We start from the raw sequence: 23,443 nt of genomic DNA, 5'->3' as shown, positions 1-23,443 counted from the left end.
CTTGGGAGCCCGATCGGGCTTTACGCTGTTCTGTCTCCACGCCAATGTGAATGCTTATTCAGACGCGGGTTGGCGGAGTGTGGTTTATTCATGAGTGTGGTCCTGATAATGCTATGCTAATTAATTCAATTGATGTTCCTGACGTTGAACGTCAGGACATGTGGCCCGTCACCGACAGGGTGGGGTCAATCATGTTACACGCCCGTGTCGAAGTGAAACGAGATGTGGCTCTTGTCATGAGATCTTCATGGACACATTTATGGTGCAAGTTATGAGAGAATTCAAATGTTACAATACCAAACGGCGCAGAATTCAAACTGTCAAATGCTGAAATATCTATTCTGAAAAATCTGAAATATCAAACAAAGTTACTCAACGACTACCATCCGGGGGCCTCGACATTTATCATTACCAAGTGCGTCGAGTTCCTCACGAGGTTGAGGACCCGGGTTCGATCCCGGCCCCCGGGTACCTGTCCGTGTGGGGTATGCGCATTCTCCCCGTGTCTGCGTGTTTCTAAACCCCACAACCCAAAGATGTGCAGGGTGGGTGGATTGGCCACGCTACATTGCCCCTTAATTGGAAAAAAAGGAATTAGGTACTTTAAATTTAGAAAACAAAAAAAACATTTTAAAAATAAAAATGGAGCCCAAGTGTTCGCGCCGTCGTGAATGCCGTCGCGTTTCACGAAGGCGCGAACAGGGCCCAGGTACGACCCATCGGAGCCCCCCCCCACCCCCGGGGATGGAGCCCCCCCCCCCCACAGGCCGCCCCCCCCCCCCCCCCCCCCCCCCGACCGTTCCCGCAGAGTTCCCAGCAGCAGCGACCAGGGGTGAACGGTGCCGGCGGGACTCTGTCGTATAGGCGAGGCCGCTTGGCCCAGCCGGGCTGGAGAATCAGCGGCCCCGCCGATTCCAGCGGCTCCACACTTTGGAGAATCGTGCGCCAGCATCATGGCGCGGTTGCGCCGCTTCTCTGGCCCGGCGCGGGGCTCGCAGAATCGCCCCCGAAGTACTTCGAGAGGTTGGTCATGAGATACATCAACTCCATACTCACAGAATGACTTGATCCACTGCAATTTGCATACCGTCACAACCGGTCCACAGCAGACGCGATCTCCCTGGTCCTACACTCATCCCTGGAGCATCTCGACAACAAGGACTCCTACGTCAGACTCCTATTCATTGACCACAGATGCGCCTTAAACACCATAATCCCTGGCAGCTCATATCAAAACTCCAAACCTACGACTTGGCTCCTTCCTCTGCAACTGCATCCTCGAATTCCTGATCCATAGATCACCATCAGTAAGGATAAACAACAACATCTCCTCCATGAAATTCCACAATACCGGGGCCACATAAGGCTGCGTACTTAACCCCCTACTATATTCCTTGTACACACATGACTGTGTGGCAAAATTCGGCTCCAACTCTATACAAACGTTTGCTGATGACACGTCCGTAGTGGGTCGGATCTCAAACAACGATGAGTACAACAGGAGGGAGACAGAGAACCTAGTGGCGTGGTGTAATGACAACAATCTCTCCCTCAATGTCAGCAAAACTGAGGAGCTTTTTTTATAATAATCTTTATTGTCACAAGTAGGCTTACATTAACACTGCAATGAAGTTACTGTGAAAAGGTCCGAGTCGCCACATTCCGGTGCCTGTTCGGGTATACAGAGGGAGAATTCAGAATGTCCAAATGACCTACTAGCACGTTTTTCGCGACTTGTGGGAGGAAACCGGAGCATCCGGAGGAAACCCACGCAGACACGGGGAGAACGTGCAGACTCTGCACAGATGGTGACCCAAGCGGGAATCGAACCTGGGACCCTGGTGCTGGGAAGCCATAGTGGTAACCACGATGCTACCGTTGACTTCAGGAAGTGAAGTATCGTACACACCCCTATTTATTGCAGCCAGGTGGATCATCAGAAGCATCCCCTCCCTCCCGACCCCCATTAACTACTGAGCGGGTGCACACTGACTGCCCACCCGGCGCAGCGCTCAGAATCGTCTTGAACTGCTTTAGGACCTGAATAAGATGCAACCAGCACCGTGTCTCCAGCCAATGACATCATTGGTTTACTGTGAATGCGCGGACAGTTGCACATGTGCAGACGTGTCTCGGCGGCCATCTTCAGTTGGCAGGAGACACGGTGATGTTTTTCTTTCAGGATGCTAAGCTTACATGAACAGTAACCCTTCACTGTGACTAAGGCACCTTGCATATCATTTCTGATATATTTGAACAGGTACAGAACAGCGCTACTTAATTTCAATGTTCATACTTGTCGAAGTAATCCTCATTATCTTACTTTCTTATCATCTTCGAAGCTTAGAAAACCTTCCACATTAGCCCTCGTAACTAAACCTTCTGAGGCTTGGAAACATCTGAGGCGACATTCTCCGACCCCCCGCCGGGTGGGAGAATCGCCGGGGGCTGGCGAGAATCCCGCCCCGCCGGTTGCCGAAGTCTACGGCACCGGATATTCGGCGGGGGCGGGAATCGCCGGTTGGCGGGCCCCCCCGATCGATTCTCCGGCCCGGATGGGCCGAAGTCCCGCCGATAAATTGCCTGTCCCGCCGGCGTAAATTGAACCACCTACCTTACCGGCGGGACAAGGCGGCGTGGGCGGGCTCCGGGGTCCTGGGGGGGGGCGCGGGCTGATCTGACCCCGGGGGGGGGGGTGCCCCCACGGTGGCCTGGCCCGCGATCGGGGCCCACCGATTCGCGGGCGGGCCTGTGCCGTGGGAGCACTCTTTCCCTTCCGCCTCCGCCACGGTCTCCACCATGGCGGAGGTGGAAGAGACTCCCTCCACTGCGCATGCGTGGGAAACTGTCAGCGGCCGCTGACGCTCACGTGCATGCGCCGCCCGGAGATGTCATTTCCGCGCCAGCTGGCGGGGTAACAAAGGCAGTTTCCGCCAGCTGGCGGGGCGGAAATTCCTCCGGCGCCGGCCTAGCCCCTCAATGTTGGGGCTCGGCCCCCAAAGATGCGGAGCATTCCGCACCTTTGGGGCGGCGCGCGGCACGATGCCCGTCTGATTGGCGCCGTTTTGGGCGCCAGTCGGCGGACATCGCGCCGTTTCCGGAGAATTTCCAGCTGATTTCAGCTATTAAGGTTTGAGCATTCGCACACCTTTTTTTCAAAAGTGTGGTGCTTTTACCATCTGTCTGTTTTGTGGATAAACAAGGTAATCCATCCTATTCTCAGCTGACCCTTTCAAATGTCAAATGTGTCCTGGTCATAACGTTGCTGATAATGACTCAGCTATTGGGGAGATGGTCAACTCCTTTCCATTCTCCAGCCATGTATCATAATAAGACGACCATAAATAAGATAAGACAATGTCCTTCTCAGGAAACTCCCAGATATTGCTTCTCTGGTCTGATAGCATGGTCTATTTATTGGGTGTCTGAGGTGGGCCCAGCTCTTGCCCTGCTATCAGTTCAAAGCGATTTTTCTTCATTACTTCTCTAAAGTGTTGTTAGAAGTATCCAGAATGCACTGCCGTTAGTTTCAGATGAAACGCATTTCAGGTCACTTCCAGTACAAGAAAAATCTGTGTCCATTTCACACAGAGGGCCACAGGTTGCAATGGATCTCGAAAACTGACTGAAATGGGATACAAAAGGAGAGAATGTGAAACTTGACAAATGGCCCATAATAGATGTTTTCTTCAGAGGATTGAGTCACATTCTGAGATTGCTTTCAGGTTTGTTAAATCAAGAATTAAGTTCCATTTGGCGCACACCACAGGGACATTAATTAATTAATTAATTAATTAATTAATTCTCCAGCACTTTCCAATTACCCACATCCCCAAACCAATTTCATTTAGACATCTGTCCAGGCAGTAAACAATTTTTTTTTTTTGGTGACTTCACAGCAGAGTTGAAAGCTGGGCTAATTGTAACAAGGAAAGATTTCTCACTAAATTGACCACTAATGATTGGCCGTGGAAATTGTTTCAGTGCTAATGGGCAGGCAATAGATTTCCCATAGCCTGATGCATCTGACAGGCATCTTGGTTCAGTATTGATTGTCGCATTTCTGTATGCAAGACGAAGAGGTAGTGGCACATTCCTGTTAATTGGATCCAAGCAAGATGGTGAAGTATGAAATTAAACATAGATCAGTTTCTTGATAGTACGTTTATTCATAGAATGAAGCAATATGTATCCCTGTCTCCATACACCCAGTGTCCCAGCAGTCCCCTTTTACGCTCTTTTAAATGGCACAGGTGTGACAGCCCCGGGATGGATATCAAAACGTCAAAGGAAAACTTGCCAACTGAAACAGGGGGAGGGGTGATGTGCATCCCAGCCCCCATAGCGCCTACTGATTACAGAAGGCCTGGAGTGCGCCGGTGGACTCCACGTGCTCCCCCTCCAAGCCACCCAGTGGCGAACGTAGCCGCGGTAGAGGGGCAGACAGTTGGGTCGGACAACCCCCTCGACCGCCCGCGGCCTGGACCCGTTGATGACCTAACTTGGCCAGACCAGGAGCAGGCGTACAAGGAGGTCCTCCTTCCCTCCCCGCCCTGCCCACTGCACCGGGTGATCGGAGATGAGGAGCGTGGAGCTCCCAAAGGTTGAGGAGCAGCCCTTTTAAATAGCTGAAGAGGGGCGGCAATCTACATCCACGTGGAATACAAATTACCCTTGGCTGCACAAAAGGTATGCGGCCCGCAAATCCATGAACCACCTTAGTCTATGATCACATGGCACTGCTGCACGCAACACCATCCATGCCTGCTCCCCAGCGGAAAAAGGGGAACTGGCACATAGAGAGCCAATCCCTTTTTAGATATACTCAAGATACCTAATTAACCAATAATCTCCACCTGTTTATCCTTAAACTTAACAAAACAAGTAACATAATGTTAACAAATATGAACGTCACAGATCGTTTTTTTCTATAAAGTGAGTGAAATCATCTGATCCCCATAATCCAGGTCGTTGATCAGTTGTACAATATCGCTCCGTAGGATTGCACCTGAATCCTTATGAAATACCTGTTTGTTTTCACTATTCTCCAGACATGCTTGATATTCCGAGTGATTTTTCTTGCTCAGTTACTGCACATGCTTAAGTTAAACCTTTGTGGTTAAATACATGAAAAGGATGGGAATAGAGAGTTAAAGACCTCGGAAGTGTAGATGATTTTAGTTTAGGTGGGCAGCATGGTCGGCCCAGGCTTGGAGGGCCGAAGGGCCTGTTCCTGTGCTGTACTTTTCTTTGTTCTTTGTTCTAGACTTTTTTGTCCATTTGTAACAGAAGTGGATTTATTAGACCACAATATTACACTTCAGCCCAGTTATTGGCAGTTAATAATATCAGTGGAAACAAACTCCAACAGTCCTGGGTGTGATGATGCAACAACAGCGGAATCCAACCCCTGCAGTCACTTATGAACTCGCCGGTGTGTCAGCAGGTTAGATGAATGAATGAATCCTTTCCCACACACGGAGCAGGTGAACGTCCCCTCCGCAGTGTGAGTGCGCTAGTAGTTCAGTTGATCATCTCTGCTTTTAAAGCTCATCTTGTAAGGTTAATCCTTTGAAGTGTGCAGTTAATATATTGTTACAATCTCTGTGGAACCGATAACTTGTAAAGAGAAATATGATCTTCCAGATAGTGGCTGAAATGCTGACATGTCAAGATTTCACATTAATATTTTTTACTGCAACAAATGACCAGAAAAACTACAGACTAAACAACATTTTCTCCTTTAGGCAGTTCATGGAAATAAACGGTACCTTGTTGCTCGTCACACATTGTGCTCTCCATGAAGATTATTGCTTGTAGCCAAGAGTTCACGGTTACTCCCACCTTACAATGGGTTGCTTTCTTTTTGCTTTCCCGGCCAGGTAACTTCTGATCCCAGCACTAGCTCTCACTGTGAGAGTTAGGCTGTAGATTTCTTTCTTTAGCTCTGTGGTAGACAAACCTACCAGATTCTATTTACTCCTCATAAACCTACTCCTCAATCTGAGTATCAGCTCCCACCCACCTATATGGTGAACGTTAGAGTTAGCACTTTCTTTGCTTCAGGTGCAGGTCTGGTGCTTCCTATCTCTTGCTATTTACTTCATAGAATCCATAGAAACCTGACACTGCAAAAGGAAGCCCATCGACCCTCCGAAAGAACACCCTACCTAGGTCCACTCTCCCATCCTATCCCCCTAACCCTGCGCTTTGATCATGGAGCATCCAACTAACCTGCACATATCTGAATACTAAAGTGAAATTTAGCATGGCCAATGTACCTAACCTCAGTTGGCTACACAAGAAAAAAGTGCAACAATTGTCCATCTATAATATTTCTCAGCTTATAGGGAAACCTGTAACCTGATCTCAAATGGCTTCCCCTACCTTTTCAATGGCAATGGGAAACACATTTGCTTAGATTCTGACTTTCTGACATCCTATCATAGAGGAAACATTTACAGCACAACTGTTTACAACATGATACTTACAATCCCTTCTGGTACTTTGGGAGACTTATGGGCCACTCATTGTAAACGTAGAAACTGCTGTCATTTACTTCCAATTATAAGTACCTTGCATCATCCTCTCAATAAAACAATCTGAGTCTTCCTTCTATCTTAAACAATTAAACCACCCAGACAAGTACCAGCACATGTCACATGGCGCTTTTCACCTACCCTATGTTTCAAAATACAGTCCCAAACAGTAACACTTTTAAAAACAGAAGATGCAGTCCAAAAGTGTAATAATCTTATAAACTTTGCAATTATATCACTATGTAAATTTCAAGAGCATGTGATTTCCAGTTACTGTAGACAGGAATCTCAACTGCACATTCAACCTCCCCTTCCACTGTTATGGTGGGAAGGGGTTCGTGGAGTCACACAGCCCCAAAAGGAACAAGGACATTTTAACTATCATCTTATCTTAGATCTGGTTTAGCTTAGTGGGCTAGACAGCTGGTTTGTGATGCAGAACAAGGCCAGCAGTGCGGGTTCAATTCCCGTACCAGCTTGCCCGAACAGGCGCCGGAATGTGGCGACTAGGGTTTTTTCACAATAACTTCATACTTGTGACAATGAAAGGTTATTATTATTATCTTTATTGCCTTTTGGTAGTATTTTTCTCTCTCTTTTTAGAATGTTTTTTTCTGCCTCGTTGCTTTATGGCTGCAGAGGAAGGTTGGGATTTTTCCATGGGGGACCCTAAACATTCTCATAACATTCTAGCTGTAATGGGAAAGTCCCGTTGAAGCGGAAAATGATACAAGAGAATCTGACAAGCAAAGGGCGGTGTGCATACAAATCCGAACCCCAGCTGCAGGAGCATTAGAGCACTGCAGAGCCTTGTGTCAGTTTAAAGAACAATTAAAAATTAACAGGGGGGGGTGGGGGATTTACGTTGCAAGCTCCCCAACAGCATGGTTTCATGATTGAAGTGGCGCCTGATGGAAAAAGGCACATGGGCACTTGCTTGCCTGCCTGTCACTCTTTTTGAACCCAGTCGTGCTACAGACCTTGGCACATGGCTCGAGGACATGTCTGCTTCCACAGACACCAGGTTGACGGGCAATGCTTTGTGACGTGCACACCTGCGCCGGGTAAATGGAAGCGTGGCAAGTCTTATCGTGGCAATATTGCTCACAGTGTAACATCTTCATTCAACTCAGTATTTTGCACATCTCGGATGATATCTTTTACTGCAATTCTGCCCCTGGCATCCCCTCATTGCTAGTCAACAGAAAATGGTGCCAGTGTGCTATGTCAGCCCGTCGCTTCTCGTAATCTATGTCGTCAGACTGTACCCATACTTCAGCTGTAAACGTTTATTCGCATCTACTTATCATTTTATTTTGGGCAGCACGGTAGCATTGTGGATAGCACAATTGCTTCACAGCTCCAGGGTCCCAGGTTCGATTCCGGCTTGGGTCACTGTCTGTGCGGAGTCTGCACATCCTCCCCGTGTGTGCGTGGGTTTCCTCCGGGTGCTCCGGTTTCCTCCCACAGTCCAAAGATGTGCAGGTTAGGTTGATTGGCCATGATAAATTGCCCTTAGTGTCCAAAATTGCCCTTCGTGTTGTGTGGGGTTGCTGGGTTATGGGGATAGGGTGGAGGTGTTGACCTTGGGTGGGGTGCTCTTTCCAAGGGCCGGTGCAGACTCGATGGGCCGAATGGCCTCCTTCTACACTGTAAATTCTATGATTCTATGATTCTATGATGATTCTATTCTGTGAAACTTCACATTAATGCAGAAAAATAACTTTTAATGGGCCAGAATTTAATGTCAAAGTAACGCTGAGGCTATCAACCATTATTTATGCAAAATCACCAGACGTGTATCAAACAGAGTGAGGTTCCTGTAATTATATTATTGTTAGCAACTAAATCTGCCGCATAAAGTTAGAGCTTATCTAGTTCAATCTACGCATCTGCTTTAACAGCATGTCAATTCTTTAATACTGCCAACAACCTCTTCAGCATTGAAAATTAAATTTTACAAGTGTGGAATCTCATTCATGCAGTTTCATTATTGTTGGAGCTTTTTTTAGCAGAACGGAACATTCATTTTTACTTTTTCTTGTTTTTCTCGCTTAATCTATTTTTTTCTTCCCTCTCCTTTAACTCTGTTTCCCGCTCCACAGATGCCGTACATGATTTGACTTTGAATTCACTATTTTAGGTCACGCTTATTTGTTGAGAATCTACGCTGTTTATTAAAAACCTTTCAAACTGATTGGTTTCGGTGATACATTGTTACTTGCCCTGTTCACACATATTCGCACATATTTTTTAAGTGCCCTCGAGAGGGCTGCATGCAATTTCCATCTCTTACTCACATCAACATTCCCAGGAGAAACACATGGAAATAAAATGGGCAAGGGCGAATCTAATGGGAAGTAGATGCTGACTCCATTCAACTCTGGACCAACATAGTCATTTTGGGTCACTTGAATAATTGTGAAGCAGTCTTAGACTTTTTTTTGCAAATGTGCTGAGAGAGCATGGCAGTGAGAGGTGCCGTCTTTTGGATAAGGCGTTGAACCGTGATACCACTTGCCCTATCGGGTGGGGCAAGAGATCCCATGGCAATATTTGAAGAAGAGCGACGGAGCGCTCCCCAGTTCACAGGGCAAGAGTGCCATCTGTGGGAACCGGTTGCGCAAAATTGGCGGCTGCATTTCTGACATCAGAATTGGAACAACACTTAAATGCACACAAACGCAAAATACTGCAGAGACTGAAAATCTGAAATAAAAGCAGAAAATGCAGGTCTGGCGGCAGAGAGTGAAAGTTAATGGGCAGGATCGTACGGCCGCGTTGTGGCCGACTCGGGCCGCTACGAGTCCGTCAAATCTTGCAACGCTCACGACGCCTCGTGAGATCTAACGGGATCTCACGAGACGTCGCAATCTGGATCTCGCCCTCACAATCTGGATCTCGCCCTTGCTGTGCAGGTCTAGCTTTGTATACTTGAGTGAGCAGTTAGCCTCACTTAAATATGTCTGCGCCGGTATCTCCCAAGACCCGGGATCGAACGCTTGCATCTGGGAGACATCGCCATGGCGCCGTTTAGCGTTGGTCCACGCAAACGTGAACCAGGTGCAGTGGCACCTGCGCTGGTCTCCAGGGTCATCAGAGGCTCCTGTTTGGTTGGGCTCTGAGCAGGGTGGTACCCTGGCATGCCCGTTGCCACCTGGGCACTTTGGCACTGCCAACCTGGCACCTTGCCACTGGTGGCAGTCTGGCTGTGCCAAGGTGCCCAGGTGGAAGGTTTCCCGTGCCTGGGATCGGGGCCCGGGAGAGCCCTGCCCTTATTAGGTGGGGTGAGTGGGCTCGATGACCCTATAACAAGTAAGTTGGGGCATTGGGGGGGATCCGGAAGTCACGACGGAGTATTGAGAGATTGGGGTGGCATTTAAAAATGGCGCCCCGATTTCCTCCTGCACAGGAAATTAAGTTAAGTACTGCCTGGGCGGGACAGTCCCGTTCAATTGCGCCGTCATTCTCAGCGCTGCAGGCACCGAGAATCACCCCGATAAACGCACCCAAAATGGGACTCTATTTTTCCCGTTAATCGCACCCTCTGTTTGGGATGTCCCAAGGTCCTGAAAGACTCTGTATAAATGCAAAACTTTCTTGCTTTCCAACTTTTTACTTACAGGTAATTGGACTATTGACTCACTCCTCCCCAGTTCGCTGTCAGTGTTGTGCATATATGCAGAAGTCATTCTACGTTTATATAGCGCCGCAAGACTTCTCCACCATCATTTACTTCACCAGGAAGGCTAAAGAAGTATTATAGACCATTTTCCTCAGCCTTGCCATTGTCTAGGGAACAACAGCAGTCAGTGGGCAGATCGTGACATTATGCGATAGTGAGAGCCGGGTTGGCAGTTAATTTTATATCTCCCCTGCTACATGCGTGCGAGTCTTTCGAACTGAAATAATGCACTCGGAGACCTTCACTGTGAGGTTGACCACAACCTGTTACTGGCTGTGCCATTCATAAGTTATTCAAATGCTTCACTAATGGAGATATTGATTGCTTTGCGCTGTTTCGCGCATCACATAGTCTCTCCGTGTGCATGTACATGAAGAACAGATTACTGCCGGTGATTTATTCCAAGTTTGAGCTTTGGGAAAATGGGGAAATAAAATCGGAAACAAGCACTGAAATAGCATGAGTGTTAGAAATGACAACATGATGTTTGTGATTGAGAGACTTGTGCATGTATGTGTGTGTGTTAAGGCTTTTATTTATGCCAAGGCGTCCACCCCATAAGTCAACGGTTAACCCATTGTTCATGAGTTACGTGTGTGGTGATATGCATCACTGTAAATACACAAGGGGTTAATGTAAATACACTACGACTAAGTAAACACTAGAGGGAGCACCAGAGACATCATGACATGCAGACATACAGCTACTGAACACATAGAATAGGACACGACCAATGTGCAGTCAAGACACCCAGAGGTGACGCTACCACAAGGGGGCATTACACAACCCATATATAAGGACAGGGCACACATGCTCTGTCTCTTTCCACAGGCGACACTTAGAGAGTAGGACAGGGGCAGATCAGATGCATCACACCCACCACGTGGCTTAGAGCAGACTGGTTCGTTCGACTGAGTTACTATAGCAAGATTAGCAGGAGAGCCGAACTCATAGAGAACTGTGCTAATGGTACAATAAATCACATTGAACTTACTTCAAAGTCTGGAGTATCTTTTGGTCAAAGCTGCATCGAGTTGCAGCCTGTGTTATCCCAGACTACATAACACAACACGTGACCAGGATCGCTTGTGAATATGAAATCCGTACAGTGCCAACATACTTCCGGTACCCTCAGGCAGGACATTAATTCAGAGCAGTCGTACATTGGGAATGCCTTTGAACGCACTGCTGGGATGCGTGGAGATTACTCGAGACCCGGTTTTTCCAGGCCAGTGCTGTTGGGGTAAGGCTTCATGTGATGGGTACGCAAATTGGGAATTTGCCAATGGCGAGGGGGGGGGGGGGGGGGGGGGTGGTCAGTGCGCTCCAAGAGATTATCTGTCAGTTCATGAGAAGAAAACCTCAAAGGGCAGGTTCCCCGAACTATCCAAATTCCTGTTGTGCTTCATTATCACATTGCTGATTGTGGGAGCTTGCTGTGTATCCAATTGGTTGCTGCATCCCTTATATTGCAACAGTGACCATGCTGCACAAACCAAGTATTCTATTGACTCTGAAGTATATTGACTTTGGGATGTGCTGGATTTGCTGCAATAGAAATGTCTTTCATTTTCCTTTTACAATTGTTTAGAACTCTGTTTTTGGGAAGCATGATAGATATATGGAACACAAGTGGACCTTGAATCACCTTTTCTGGCATTCAATTAAATCCTGGCTGATTTGCACCTTAATTCTATCCCACGTTGGTTTCTTAGCACTTAATACCTTTGCCGAATAAAAATCTATCAATCTCAATTTGCAATTTTTGATTGTCCCCCAACTTTGACATTTCTTTGGGGGAGAGAGATCCAGATTTCTACTACTGCAATTTAGATCCTGGTATCACCCCTAAAGGGCCTGGCACTAATTTTAAAGCTGTACCCCTAAACCCCCCCCCCCTCTCTTTTTTGACTCCATCATCAGAGGAAATAGCCTCTCTCTATCTATCCTATCGACCTGCTTAAACATCTTGAACACTAATTTCGCAATAATGGCTGCCATGTTCCCAGTCACGTATGCTCCTAAAGTCAGAGAACCAAAAATTAGTCTCCAACGCAAGCAATTGGATTTGAGCCTCCTTTCCATGATTTTCCAATGCCATGGAAACAAAGACAATTCCCTGTGTTGAAATCAAGACCATAAGAACAGAAGGAGTAGGAGACAAAATAGGCTACATGCCCCCTCGAGCTAATCAGTGATTCACTAAGATCATGGGTGATTTTCTTGCTCAACTCCACCTTGCTGTGCAATCCTCAAATCCCTTCAATCCCCTTGTGTCCGAAAATCTAGTCAGTCTTCCAGAATACTCTGCAAAAGAGAATTCCAAAGATTCACACCCCACCTGAGTGAAGATATTTCTTCTCATCTCAGTCCTAAATGGATCACCTCTTACCTTGAGACCTTGGGCAGAATTCTCCGCCCCGCCGCCCCATATTTCTGCCCCGACCGGCCGGCGGGATTCTCCGTTACACCAGCCGGTCAATGGGGTTTCCCATTGTGAGGCAGCCCCACGCCGTCGGGGAACCCCCTGGCTCCGGCATAACAGAGAATCCCGCCGGCGGAGAATCTCGCCCCTTGTTTCTAGTCTCTCCAACCAGGGGAAACAGCCTACCCTGTCAATACCTTGAAGAATTGTCCACATTTCAATGAGACCACCCCTCCGTGTTCGAAACACCAGAGAATATAGGCCAATTCTACTTAATCTCTCAACTCGTCCCAGGAATCAACCGAGTGAACTTTTGTGCCACCCTCTCTCTGGTAAATATGTTCTCCTTGAGCGAAGGAGACAAAAATTCTACAGGTGACTCATGGCGTTGATTCCAGATCGTTCTTTCTTCGCATCTCATAGAGGTGGAACGTTTCACCCCCTTTCCAGCTACAAGCCATGGGTCTTTGAAGCCTACGCTGGGTAACATCTGGCCACTACAACTGCTTTCTTTACCTCATCTTCCTTTTGGGTGGGGCTTTCTGGCCATTCCCGCCGGTGGGATCTTCAGTCCTGCCGAAGGTGACCCACCCCCCCCCCCCCCCACCCAGCAGCGGGACCACGCAAACCACCATAGATATCAGCAGGTGCCGGGAAATCCCGTCAACGGCAATGGAGAGCCACCTCTGCCTCTGGAAAATATTCCATGCAGGGGCTGAAAATCCTTCCCTTCGTCTTTCCCACATTGCCGTGCCGTTAAATTTCATCTGGGCTTCTCAATAATTTAATCAAAAGTGGACGGTAGCACAGTGGTAAACACAGTTGCTTCACAGCTCCAGGGTCCCAGGTTCGATTCCCCGCTGGGTCACTGTCTGTGCGGAGTCTGCATGTTCTTCCCATGTCCGTGCGGGTTTCCTCCGGGTGCTCCGGTTTCCTCCCACAGTCCAAAGATGTGCAGGTTAGGTGGATTGGTCATGCTAAATTGGTGTCCAAAAAGTTAGATATTGTTACTGGCTGATGGGGATAGGGTGGAGGAGTAGGCTTGAACAGGGTGCTCTTTCCAAGGGCTGGTGCAGACTCAACGGAACGAATGGCCTCCTTCTGCACTCTAAAAATTCTATGATTCTATGATTCTAGTTGAAAGTAATCCTATCAGCATGTCTGAAGGACTAGTTTATCAACTAATCTTCACAATTTGCCATAAAATGTCACACAAGTTTAATATTTAATTAGTGAGCAAACTGCCCTCGAGCCTCACATTGCATGATGCAGTGAATTTAGTTTGAAAACTAAATAGCTTCTTCGTGCAGTGTTTCCACATAAATAGGTTGGATATTTACTCTGGTCCTTGTGTGGGGGTTTTTTTGTTGGAAAATTCCAATTTAGAATTCATTGGGAATCCCAGGGATATGGTGGGATTCAATGATCCTCAATTTCATCTTCCATTAGAGATTTGCCCGTGGGGTCCCTCCAAATCATGGGACTAATTCTGTATGAGAACAATTGCAACTGACAGTGTAATCCTTTCTAAGTCATTGATTTTCTGTCTCCTTCTACTTTTGTTACCTTTTCAACGCCTCCGATTCAGTGGATTATCTATAATCAAGCTGTGAAACATGCCGTGGGGAAAAGGTTAGCAGGACACAGCTTGAGAAACACTTCTCTAAAGCGCCGACATAGAGATGGTCCCTCTCCTGGGATTTCCTGCAACGCTGCCACCTCTCCGAGGGTACCGCTGAATCCCGTAAGGATGGTGTAGTGGTCCGGGTCAGTTGACAGACCGTTTCATAACCTCTGCATTTCCCCCCCTATTATTGAATCATAAGGCCGGATGTTCATGGATGGAGAGGGAAGCTCGAGTCAGACGTTTTCCTGACCTAGCGGACACGCCTCCTTCAAAAAGGCCCCACCCCCACCCCCGCCATATTATTATGCTGGGTAGACGATGATGGGTTGGCGGCAGGAGAGGCAGGCCCAAAGTGACAATGGAAACAGGCAGATGGCAAGGCGGGCAGGCTAGAATGCCCACATCCATTTCAGGGACAGCAGCCCAGTGTTAATGATGGAGGTCAGGACTTCAAACTGTATGGCTCCCTCCATCTCCCTTCATAACTCCATTTATGGGACGTGGGCATTGCTGGCTGGGCCAGCATTCATTGCCAATTCCGAAACGCCCTCGAAAGGAATGTCGTTAGGAGGCAACCACATTGCCGTAGGTCTGGAGTCACATGTGGGCCAGACCGGGTAAGGGTGGCAGATTTCCTTCCCTAAAGGACATTTGTGATCCAGATGGGTTTTTGTGACAATGGGTTCATAGTCAAGTTTCACCATCTGCCGTGGTGGGATTCGAACCTAGGTTCCAGAGCATTACTAGTCCAGCGACAATACCACTATAACACAGTCTCCCCACCATACGACCACCCTCCCCGCACCCTCCCTCTCCCTCACACCTCGTATATCCTTCATAGCCTCTCATCCAGTGACCACTATGGGAAGACCTCAGGAGCCATGTCTTTATAGTTGAGGCGAGAAAGAATTGAACTTCGAGCAATCTCATACAGCTTGTACTCAAACTTTCTTCATACTGAAATGAACTGGCATTCATGAAACCTATTCAAAAATGTAAATCCCTTTAAATGGTCAATCTGTTGTAAAACATATTTCACTCACCACACCAATAACAGCTAATCCATCAGTAACTTCTTAAAACTGTCAATCAAAACCTGATCACAGCCCAGTGCTGAGATAAGTGGTTCTGGAACATTTGAAACTCAGCTAAGCATTCATAAAGAGTTCACCTCTAGTGACAAAAAATCCACGGAAATGGAAACAATTGAGTTTATTGAAACTGAAGAAATCAAAGTAGTCCAGGAGTAGGTGAGGACTATTTTTGCTCTGAGTGAAAGCCGCTGAAGGTTCAAAAATTTTTATTAATGGAAACCGGGCGATCCCAAGCGATGTTTTCTTCAGTTTTGAATGCGTAAGAGCACTTTTCCAAATGAGAAAAATATTCTAACGCGTCTCAAAACCTACGTGGAAGAAATGGTCAGCTAGGCTTGGAAGGACAATTAATCAATGTGTTAAAAACACATCTAAGTGACAGTACAGAATCTTACACTTGAGACTGATAAAAACAATTCTATTGTATTTAACAGGCTGCCAATGGATAAATTCCAGGGGCAGCTGGCATTTTATTGTTTTGCTTCTCCACTTACCACTGGGGTTCCCTTGTGATCCCCCCCCCCCCCCCCCCCCCCCTCTGAAAGGCTGCGAACCTATGAAGAGGCCCGAATGCATTAACAATGTGGGGGAGGGTTAAGTCAGCCACCCCGGCAAGGAAGCTGGCAAGGGCAGGAGTGCTGCGCATGGGCTGGCTGCCCACACCCTTATCCAGCACTGGCGAAAATTGCTGAAAATGGGAATGGAGGTGTGAATTCCGGAATCAAGACCCACTCGCCATTTTTAAAGGGCTCCAGAGTTGTCCCGACGCGGCAGGGTATTTGGGCCAGTCGGTTAATATGCCGCAGAAGGCGGCCATTTGACTTATAATGAAAAAAAGCTCACATTTAAACACTTCACACCAAATTAAGTACATTTAAAAAAGTTTGGTTGCTGTTAGAATGTGGAGGATAGCAAAGTTGTCCGCAAAAATTTTTGCCTATCGGGACAGCACGGTAGCATAGTGGTCAGCACTGCTACTTCACAGCGAGGGGAAAGGCTACCATTTCTTCTGCAAATGTTGTGTCAAATCACTCTCATTTATGTATTATTGGCTCTCTCTTCCCCCTCATAGGATAGCCCATCGTACGCCATCATATGTCTCATCATATGGGGGCACAGCCTTAGAATCAAAGGGAGTCACTTTAGAACAGAGATGAGGAGAAATGTCTTCAGCCAGAGAGTGGTGGGTCTGTGGAATTCATTGCCACAGGGGGCGGTGGAGGCCGGGACGTTGAGTGTCTTTAAGACAGAAGTTGATAAATTCTTGATTTCTCGAGGAATTAAGGGCTATGGAGAGAGAGCGGGTAAATGGAGTTGAAATCAGCCATGATTGAATGGTGGAGTGGACTCGATGGGCCGAATGGCCTTACTTCTGCTCCTATGTCTTATGGTCTCACCCAAGAGGCCCTGTTGCAAGATTGAGCTTGATCAGTGAGTGTTGACAGACCTGTTCACACTAGACTCTCTCCAATGTGTGCTTTCCAGCGCAGCTTTTCGTTCTCTTGCTCAAAGGGCACAGAATTTAAACTATGAATTCCCGACCTCCATGCTAATGGAGATTAGTTGGCTCAACACTAGCCAGGGATTTAGGGTTGCCAACTCTAGTTGGGTGTATTCCTGGAGAGCACATCATGTGACTCCCAAACTGTCCCAACCCTCCTCCACCAACACTCTCCTGCCATTGTTAGGTCCCACACCAATTGGAAAGTAAACGGAGCCCTGGCCAATAGACTGGAAGCAACCATTTTACCCACCTCCAACATTATAATTTTAAAAATATTTGTTCATGGGATATGGATGTCGTTGGCTGGGCCAGCATTTGTTGTCCATCCTGGAGAATATTTAAGAGTCAACAACATTGCTGTGAAAATCTGGAGTACATGTAGGCCAGACCAGGTAAGGACGATAGATTTTCTTCCATAAAGGACATTAGTGGACCAGACGGGTTTTTACGACAATCGGCAATGGTTTCATGGGGCGGGATTCTCCGACCCCCCGCCGGGTTGGAGAATCGCCGGGGGGGGGGGCGGCGTGAATCCCGCCCCCGCCGCCTGCCGAATTCTCCGGCGCCGGGGATTTGGCGGAGGCGGGAATCTCGCCGCGCCGGTCGGGGGCTGTTGGCAGGGCCCCCCCCCCCGGCGATTCTCCGGCCCGCGATGGGCCGAGTGGTCGACCGTCTTTTGCCAGTCCCGCCGGCGTAAATTGGAGTAGGTCCTTACCGGCGGGATCTGGCGGCGCGGGCGGCCTCTGGGGTTCTTGGGGGGCACTGGCCCCGGGAGGTGCCCCCACGGCGGCTTGGCCCGTGATCGGGGCCAACCGATCCGCGGGCGGGCCTGTGCCATGGGGGCACTCTATTCTTCCGCACCGGCGGCTGTAGCGGTCCGCCATTGCCGGTGCGGAAAAAAAGCCCTCTGCGCATGCGCGGGAATAACGTCAGCACACGCTGGCGCTCCTGCGCATGCGCCAACTCGCGCCAGCCGGTTGGCGTGGTGCCAAGCCCCCTCCCCTCCGGCCGGCGGGGCGCAAACCACCCCTGGGCGGGCCCAGCCCCTGAAGGTGCGAAGGATTCCGCAACTTTTGGGGTGGCCCGACGCCAGAGTGGTTCACGCCACTTCTCGGCGCCGGCACCCTCCGCCCCGCCGGGTAGGGGAGAATCCCGCCCATAGTTTTCATCAGACTTTTAACTCCAGACTTTTATTGAATTCAAACATCACCATCTGCCATGGTGGGTTTCTGAAGCGGGGTCCCCAGAGGATTAACCTCAGCCTCTGGATTACTAGCCCAGTGACACTACCACTCTCTCCCCTCATTGAATAATCAATGAGAATATTCAAAGGAAATGAAAAGAAAAACATGGTCGTAATGCCTCAGTTTCGCTCTCAGCGGCGTCCTGGAGATTAATCTTCCTGGGGACAGCATAAAAATCCTGGAGCATTCTTTGACCCAACCAGGATTCAGCCAGGAAATGCCCTGCTTCTTAAAAAGACATATTTTAATGATCCCTTCAAGACAAACAAGTGCCAGACATTCTGAGCGATAACGCGAATCCTCACCTTTTCCCCTCCCAGTGTTTCAGTAATGGAAAACCCTCATAGTTTTCACACACATCGTCTCTGCAGTTCGATAATTAAAACGTCCTCATGTGCCACAGCCCATATCTGAATCACAGTTGGCTTGTTGTACCTGGCATGTTGGAGAACAGGAGGCAGTTTTATTGATTACGTGCTGCAGTAACTTTTAGCCCCAGGCTCCATCTTGTGAATTTCTAGTCTGTGGTGTTTTATCTGTTATTATTTTAGCGTGTGCCTTTCCGTTTCTTTTCTCAGCGAAATATATTGGCTGTTATCTTGACAACACTAAACGCAGGACCTTACGGGGAACAGCATTCTTTGACTACAGAAAGATGACAGTGTTTCGTTGCCAGGACAACTGTGCTGAAAGGTAGGGTTACGGAGCTCAACCTTTGATTTTGCTTTATTTAATTATCTCCCCAATTATAACTGGTATTAAATGCTATTTTTTGGTTGCATTTCCTCTTCTTTCACCAGCTTGAAGGTCTTTCCATGCTGCCGGAAGATTCCATTGGAATTTCCAGGCCTTGATGCAGGGTTGATGGAGGGAAGCTATTTCATCTGCAGGGTGATTCCAGAACAAAGCAGGGGCGGGGTACATAACCTTAGAATTAGAGCCAAGCCATTCAAGGAGAGAACGTTCCGGATCAGCACTTCCTCACATAAAGGAGAGTGGGAATCTGGGACTCTCTCCTCGCAAAAGGTTGTTGATGCTGGGGGGTGGGGGGGGGCAATTGAAAACGTCAACACTGAGATCTCTTCGTTTTTGAGAGGTGAGGGTATTAATCTTTATGTAACTAAGGCGGGTAAATGCAGTGGACTGCACAGTTGTCCCCATTTAGCGCCATTGGTGATCGAATGAAGGAAAAAGGATTATGGGGAAAAAGGCGAGATTCGAACCAGTTCCTCAACTTGAAGGTAACTGCCAGCACAGACTGGTTAGGCCGAAGGGTTGTTCCGAATAATAATAATCTTTATTAGTGTCACAAGTAGGCTTACATTATACTGCAATGAAGTTACTGTGAAACTTCAATGTATTTCCTTAAAACCTTATCTAAATAATGAATAAACCATCTCTCAATATTCAATACTTTGTGCATTGACCAATAATACAGCTAGGAAAACCATTATAAAGTCATAGAGGTCTACAGCACAGAAAAAGCCCTTTAGTCCATCGCGTCGGCCCTGGTCAAAACAATGAAGGGTAGGTGGATTGGCCACGCTAAATTGCCCCTAAATTGGAAAAAATGAATTGGGTACTCTAAATTTATTTTAAAAAAAGCTTTACTCAGAGAGTCCTTGAGGAGGGGTAGTGATGGAGAGGGACATGTCACATTGGTGCATTTCTGCCAAACCACATCCTTGGGGTAAGAGGCCTCTCATCTATGGAGATGGTTCCCATGTACGGTGACTGCATCAGACACTGTGGCTCGCTTTACTCTACGTTATGATTCAAGTGGTTTATTTTTTGAGAGTCGCATTTGTACGACGTTGGTGAAATCCTCTTCGCTCCATGGAGAACAACCCCAGCTACCCCAACCTAATCTTGTAACTAAAGTCCCATCATTGCTTGAAACATCCTGGTCAATGTCACTTAAGGGGCAGGATTCCCTCAGCCTGGGTCCGGGCCGGAGAATCCCCGCAACCGGCGCGAATCGCGGCACGTCGCCCCGACGCCGGCACGCGATTCTCAGCAGAGCGGAGAATCGGCGCCATTGGCGCCGGCGTGGTTGGTGCGCCGCCGGTTGGGGGGCCGCTTTACATGGCCAGCCCGCCGATTCTCGTCCCGGGATGGGCCGAGCAGCCGTTGTAAAAATGCCGAGTCCTGCCGGGGCCGTCCACACCTGCTCTCAGCCGGCTGGAACTCGGCGTTGAAGGGTCCGGGGGCGGCCTGTGAGTGGGAGGGGGGACCGACCCCGGGGGGTGCTCTGATGTGACCTGGCCCACGATCGGGGCCCACCGATCAGCGGGCCGGCCTCTCTGGAACCGCTCCAGTGCCGTGCAGGCCCCCTGGAGGGGCCAGAATTAGTCCTCGGCTCAGCCCGTTCATGCCGTCGTAAAACGCGACGGCGTTTACAACAGCGTGGACACTCTGCCGTGGGATTAGAGAATCCCGCCCATGGTGTCCCATCGCATGGTGACCAGGACTGGACAGAATAATCGAGTTGTGGTCTATCCAGAGCTTTGTAAGGCGTAGCGTAAATTCTCTCTATTTATGTAGCACAAGATCCCATATAGTGGTTAGCACTGCTGCTTCACAGCGCCAGGTTTCCAGGTTCGATTCCCAGCTTGGATCACTGTCTGTGCGTAGTCTGCACATTCTCCCGCTTTCTATGTGGGTTTCCTTCGGGTGCTCCGGTTTCTTCCCATATGTCCCGAAAGACGTGCTGTTCGGTGAATTGGACATTATGAATTCTCCCACTGAGTACCCGAACAGGAGCCGGAATGTGGCGACCAGGGGATTTTCACAGTAACTTCATTGCAGCGTTAATGTAAGCTGACCTGTGGTAATAATAAAGATTATTATTATTCTATGCTTTACTCATTAAAACTGTGATTCTATTTACCCTGTGTCAACATGCAAGTAAAATAGTTCAAGTGCAGCATTTATACGATGATGTTGGACATTTTGACTTTCCAGATTATTGTGAAAGGTAAAAATCACCGTCTCTTGTTTTTCCCGGTACTTGCCCAAATGTACCATCGGTGTCCGTAGCAGTTGTGGCTCAGGGGGCAGAACTCTGGCCTCCCCCATCGGCAGACTGTGGGTTCAAGTCCCACTCCAGGATCTTTGATTTGATTTATTAGTGTCCCATGTATTAGTATACAGTGAACAGTACGGTAGCACAAGTGGATAGCACTGTGGCTTCACAGAGCCAAGGTCTCAGGTTCGATTCCCCGCTGGGTCACTGTCTGTGCAGAGTCTGCGCGTTCTCCCCGTGTCTGCGTGGGTTTCCTCCGGGTGCTCCGGTTTCCTCCCACAGTCCAAAGACGTGCAGGTTAGGTGGATTGGCCATGATAAATTGCCCTCAGTGACCAAAAAGGTTAGGAGGGGTTATTGGGTTACAGGGATAGGGTGGAAGTACAGGCTTAAGTGGGTTGGTGCAGACTCAATGGGCTGAATGGCCTCCTTCTGCACTGTATATTCTATGTTCTAAGTATTGTTTCTTTCATGCTATACAGACATTGCATACCGTACATAGGGAAGGAAGGAGAGACTACAGAATGTAATGTTACAGTCATAACTAGGGTGTAGAGAAAAGATCAACTTAGTACAAGGTAGGTCCATTCAAAAGTCTGATGGCAGCAGGGAAGAAGCTGTTCTTGAGTCGGTTGGTACGTGACCTCAAACTTTGGTATCTTTTTCCTGACGGAAGGTGGAAGGGAGTATGTCTGGGTTCTTAATTATGCTGGTTGCCTCTCCGGGGCAGCGGGAATTCTAGACAGATGGGAGGATGGTTTGCGTGATGGACTGGGCTACATTCACGACCTTTTGTAGTTTCCTGTGGTCTTGGGCAGAGCAAGAACCATACCAAGCTGTGATACAACCAGAACGAATGCTTTCAATGCTGCATCTGTAAAAGTTGGTGAGAGTTGTAGCTGACATGCCAAATTTCCTCAGTCTTCTGCAGGCATAAACCATCTCTCATACTTGCCTCCCCTCACAGAGGTTATCAATATGCAGGCCTGGAGTTTGGGGCAGAATGTTACTGCGGACACAAGATACAGGCCCGGAATACCAGCGACGCCGAGTGCAGCATGGAGTGCAAGGGCGAGAGGAGCAATATGTGTGGAGGGCCCAACCGTCTGTCCGTCTACCATCTGGAGTTGACACGGGAATCTGCCAGACGCTGTAAGCACATTATCAGGGGCATGAGAACAGCGCGGTTAGAACCAGAATCCCTTACTGTCTCTCTCTCACTCTCTTGCACGGAGAAACAAAATGGACGCAGTATTTTTCAGCATCTTGGTTTCATTTAGAGACATGACAAATCCTGATTAGAATGAAGGTGATTGGGTGATTCTGACAATCATCGACCAAACTACAGTAAGTGACTGAGATTGATTTTATGTTGTAATTTATGGAACTGTCCGCCATTCACTATGTTTTGCTCGGAAAATCGTTCCTGCTTTTATCAGAAGACTTTGCCGTGGGTTTGGTCCTGGCCTCTGTTTAAGTTAGCCCTGTGTGAATGAGCTCAGTTTGTCTAAGAAATGGACTGGGGTGAATTCTCTGCCACCCCAGCCTGTGATATTATCAGAACGATCAGCATTGCAATGGTTAATGTCGTATCATGAAAAGCCACTAGCGGGAGCTGCAGATACTACTATATAAAGCAGTTGGGCAAGACCTTAGGGGAGGACTGTATGCAGGAGATAGCTGGAGAAAATCATCAGATTTTCGTGTGAGAGGGTTAGATTATAGTTATACCAGTTAGTGAGATTAGCAGTAGGTGAGTGTCGTTTGATGTTATTGATCCATTCTGTATTCTAAAGGACTAAGTGTCGAAACCCAGCTTAGTAGTGTAAATAAAATCATAGCTTTGTTGAAGTAAAAGCTATTCTGTGGTCTTTGTGGAACACTAGGCCAACCATCCGAAATGAGAAACACAAAGAACACCTGCCCTGCACATCTTTTTGGGTTGTGGGGGCGAAACCCATGCAGACACGGGGAGAATGTTCAAACTCCACACGGACAATGACCCAGGGCCAGGATCGAACCCGGGTCCTCATGAAATGAAATGACAATCCCGGCAGCGGGATTCTCCGTTTCCGACACCCGCCAATGGATATTCCCGTTGTGGCCGCCCCAAACTGTCGGGAAACCTGGGGGGGGCAGGGGGGGGGGGGTAGGGGGGGGCGCCTTCAGCGGACCGGAGAATACCGCCGGCGGAGAACTCACCCAACTCTTTTCAGCTAAGTTGATCCTCTTTCCTTCAGGCCCCGCTGTAAGTCCCACCGCACCTCCAATTCATTGGCTGGAGCAGTGGCAGCGATAGGC

General features: G+C 48.3%; 1 protein-coding gene across 1 annotated transcript in view; it reads left to right on the top strand.

Moving 5' to 3' along the window:
• Positions 1-23,443, top strand: part of wscd2 (WSC domain containing 2) — a 351,702-nt gene that overhangs the window by 167,855 nt on the left and 160,404 nt on the right. Inside the window, exons 2-3 of the mRNA XM_072475405.1 lie at positions 18,697-18,811; positions 22,110-22,294. Coding sequence (XP_072331506.1) covers positions 18,697-18,811; positions 22,110-22,294 — 300 coding nt within the window. The remainder of the gene's footprint in view (positions 1-18,696; positions 18,812-22,109; positions 22,295-23,443) is intronic.

The sequence above is a fragment of the Scyliorhinus torazame genome, chromosome 1, assembly GCF_047496885.1.
Source record: "Scyliorhinus torazame isolate Kashiwa2021f chromosome 1, sScyTor2.1, whole genome shotgun sequence".
NCBI classification, from domain to species: domain Eukaryota; kingdom Metazoa; phylum Chordata; class Chondrichthyes; order Carcharhiniformes; family Scyliorhinidae; genus Scyliorhinus; species Scyliorhinus torazame.
Note: the sequence above shows the minus strand (reverse complement) of the source record. Positions and strands in the feature narration are given on the sequence as shown.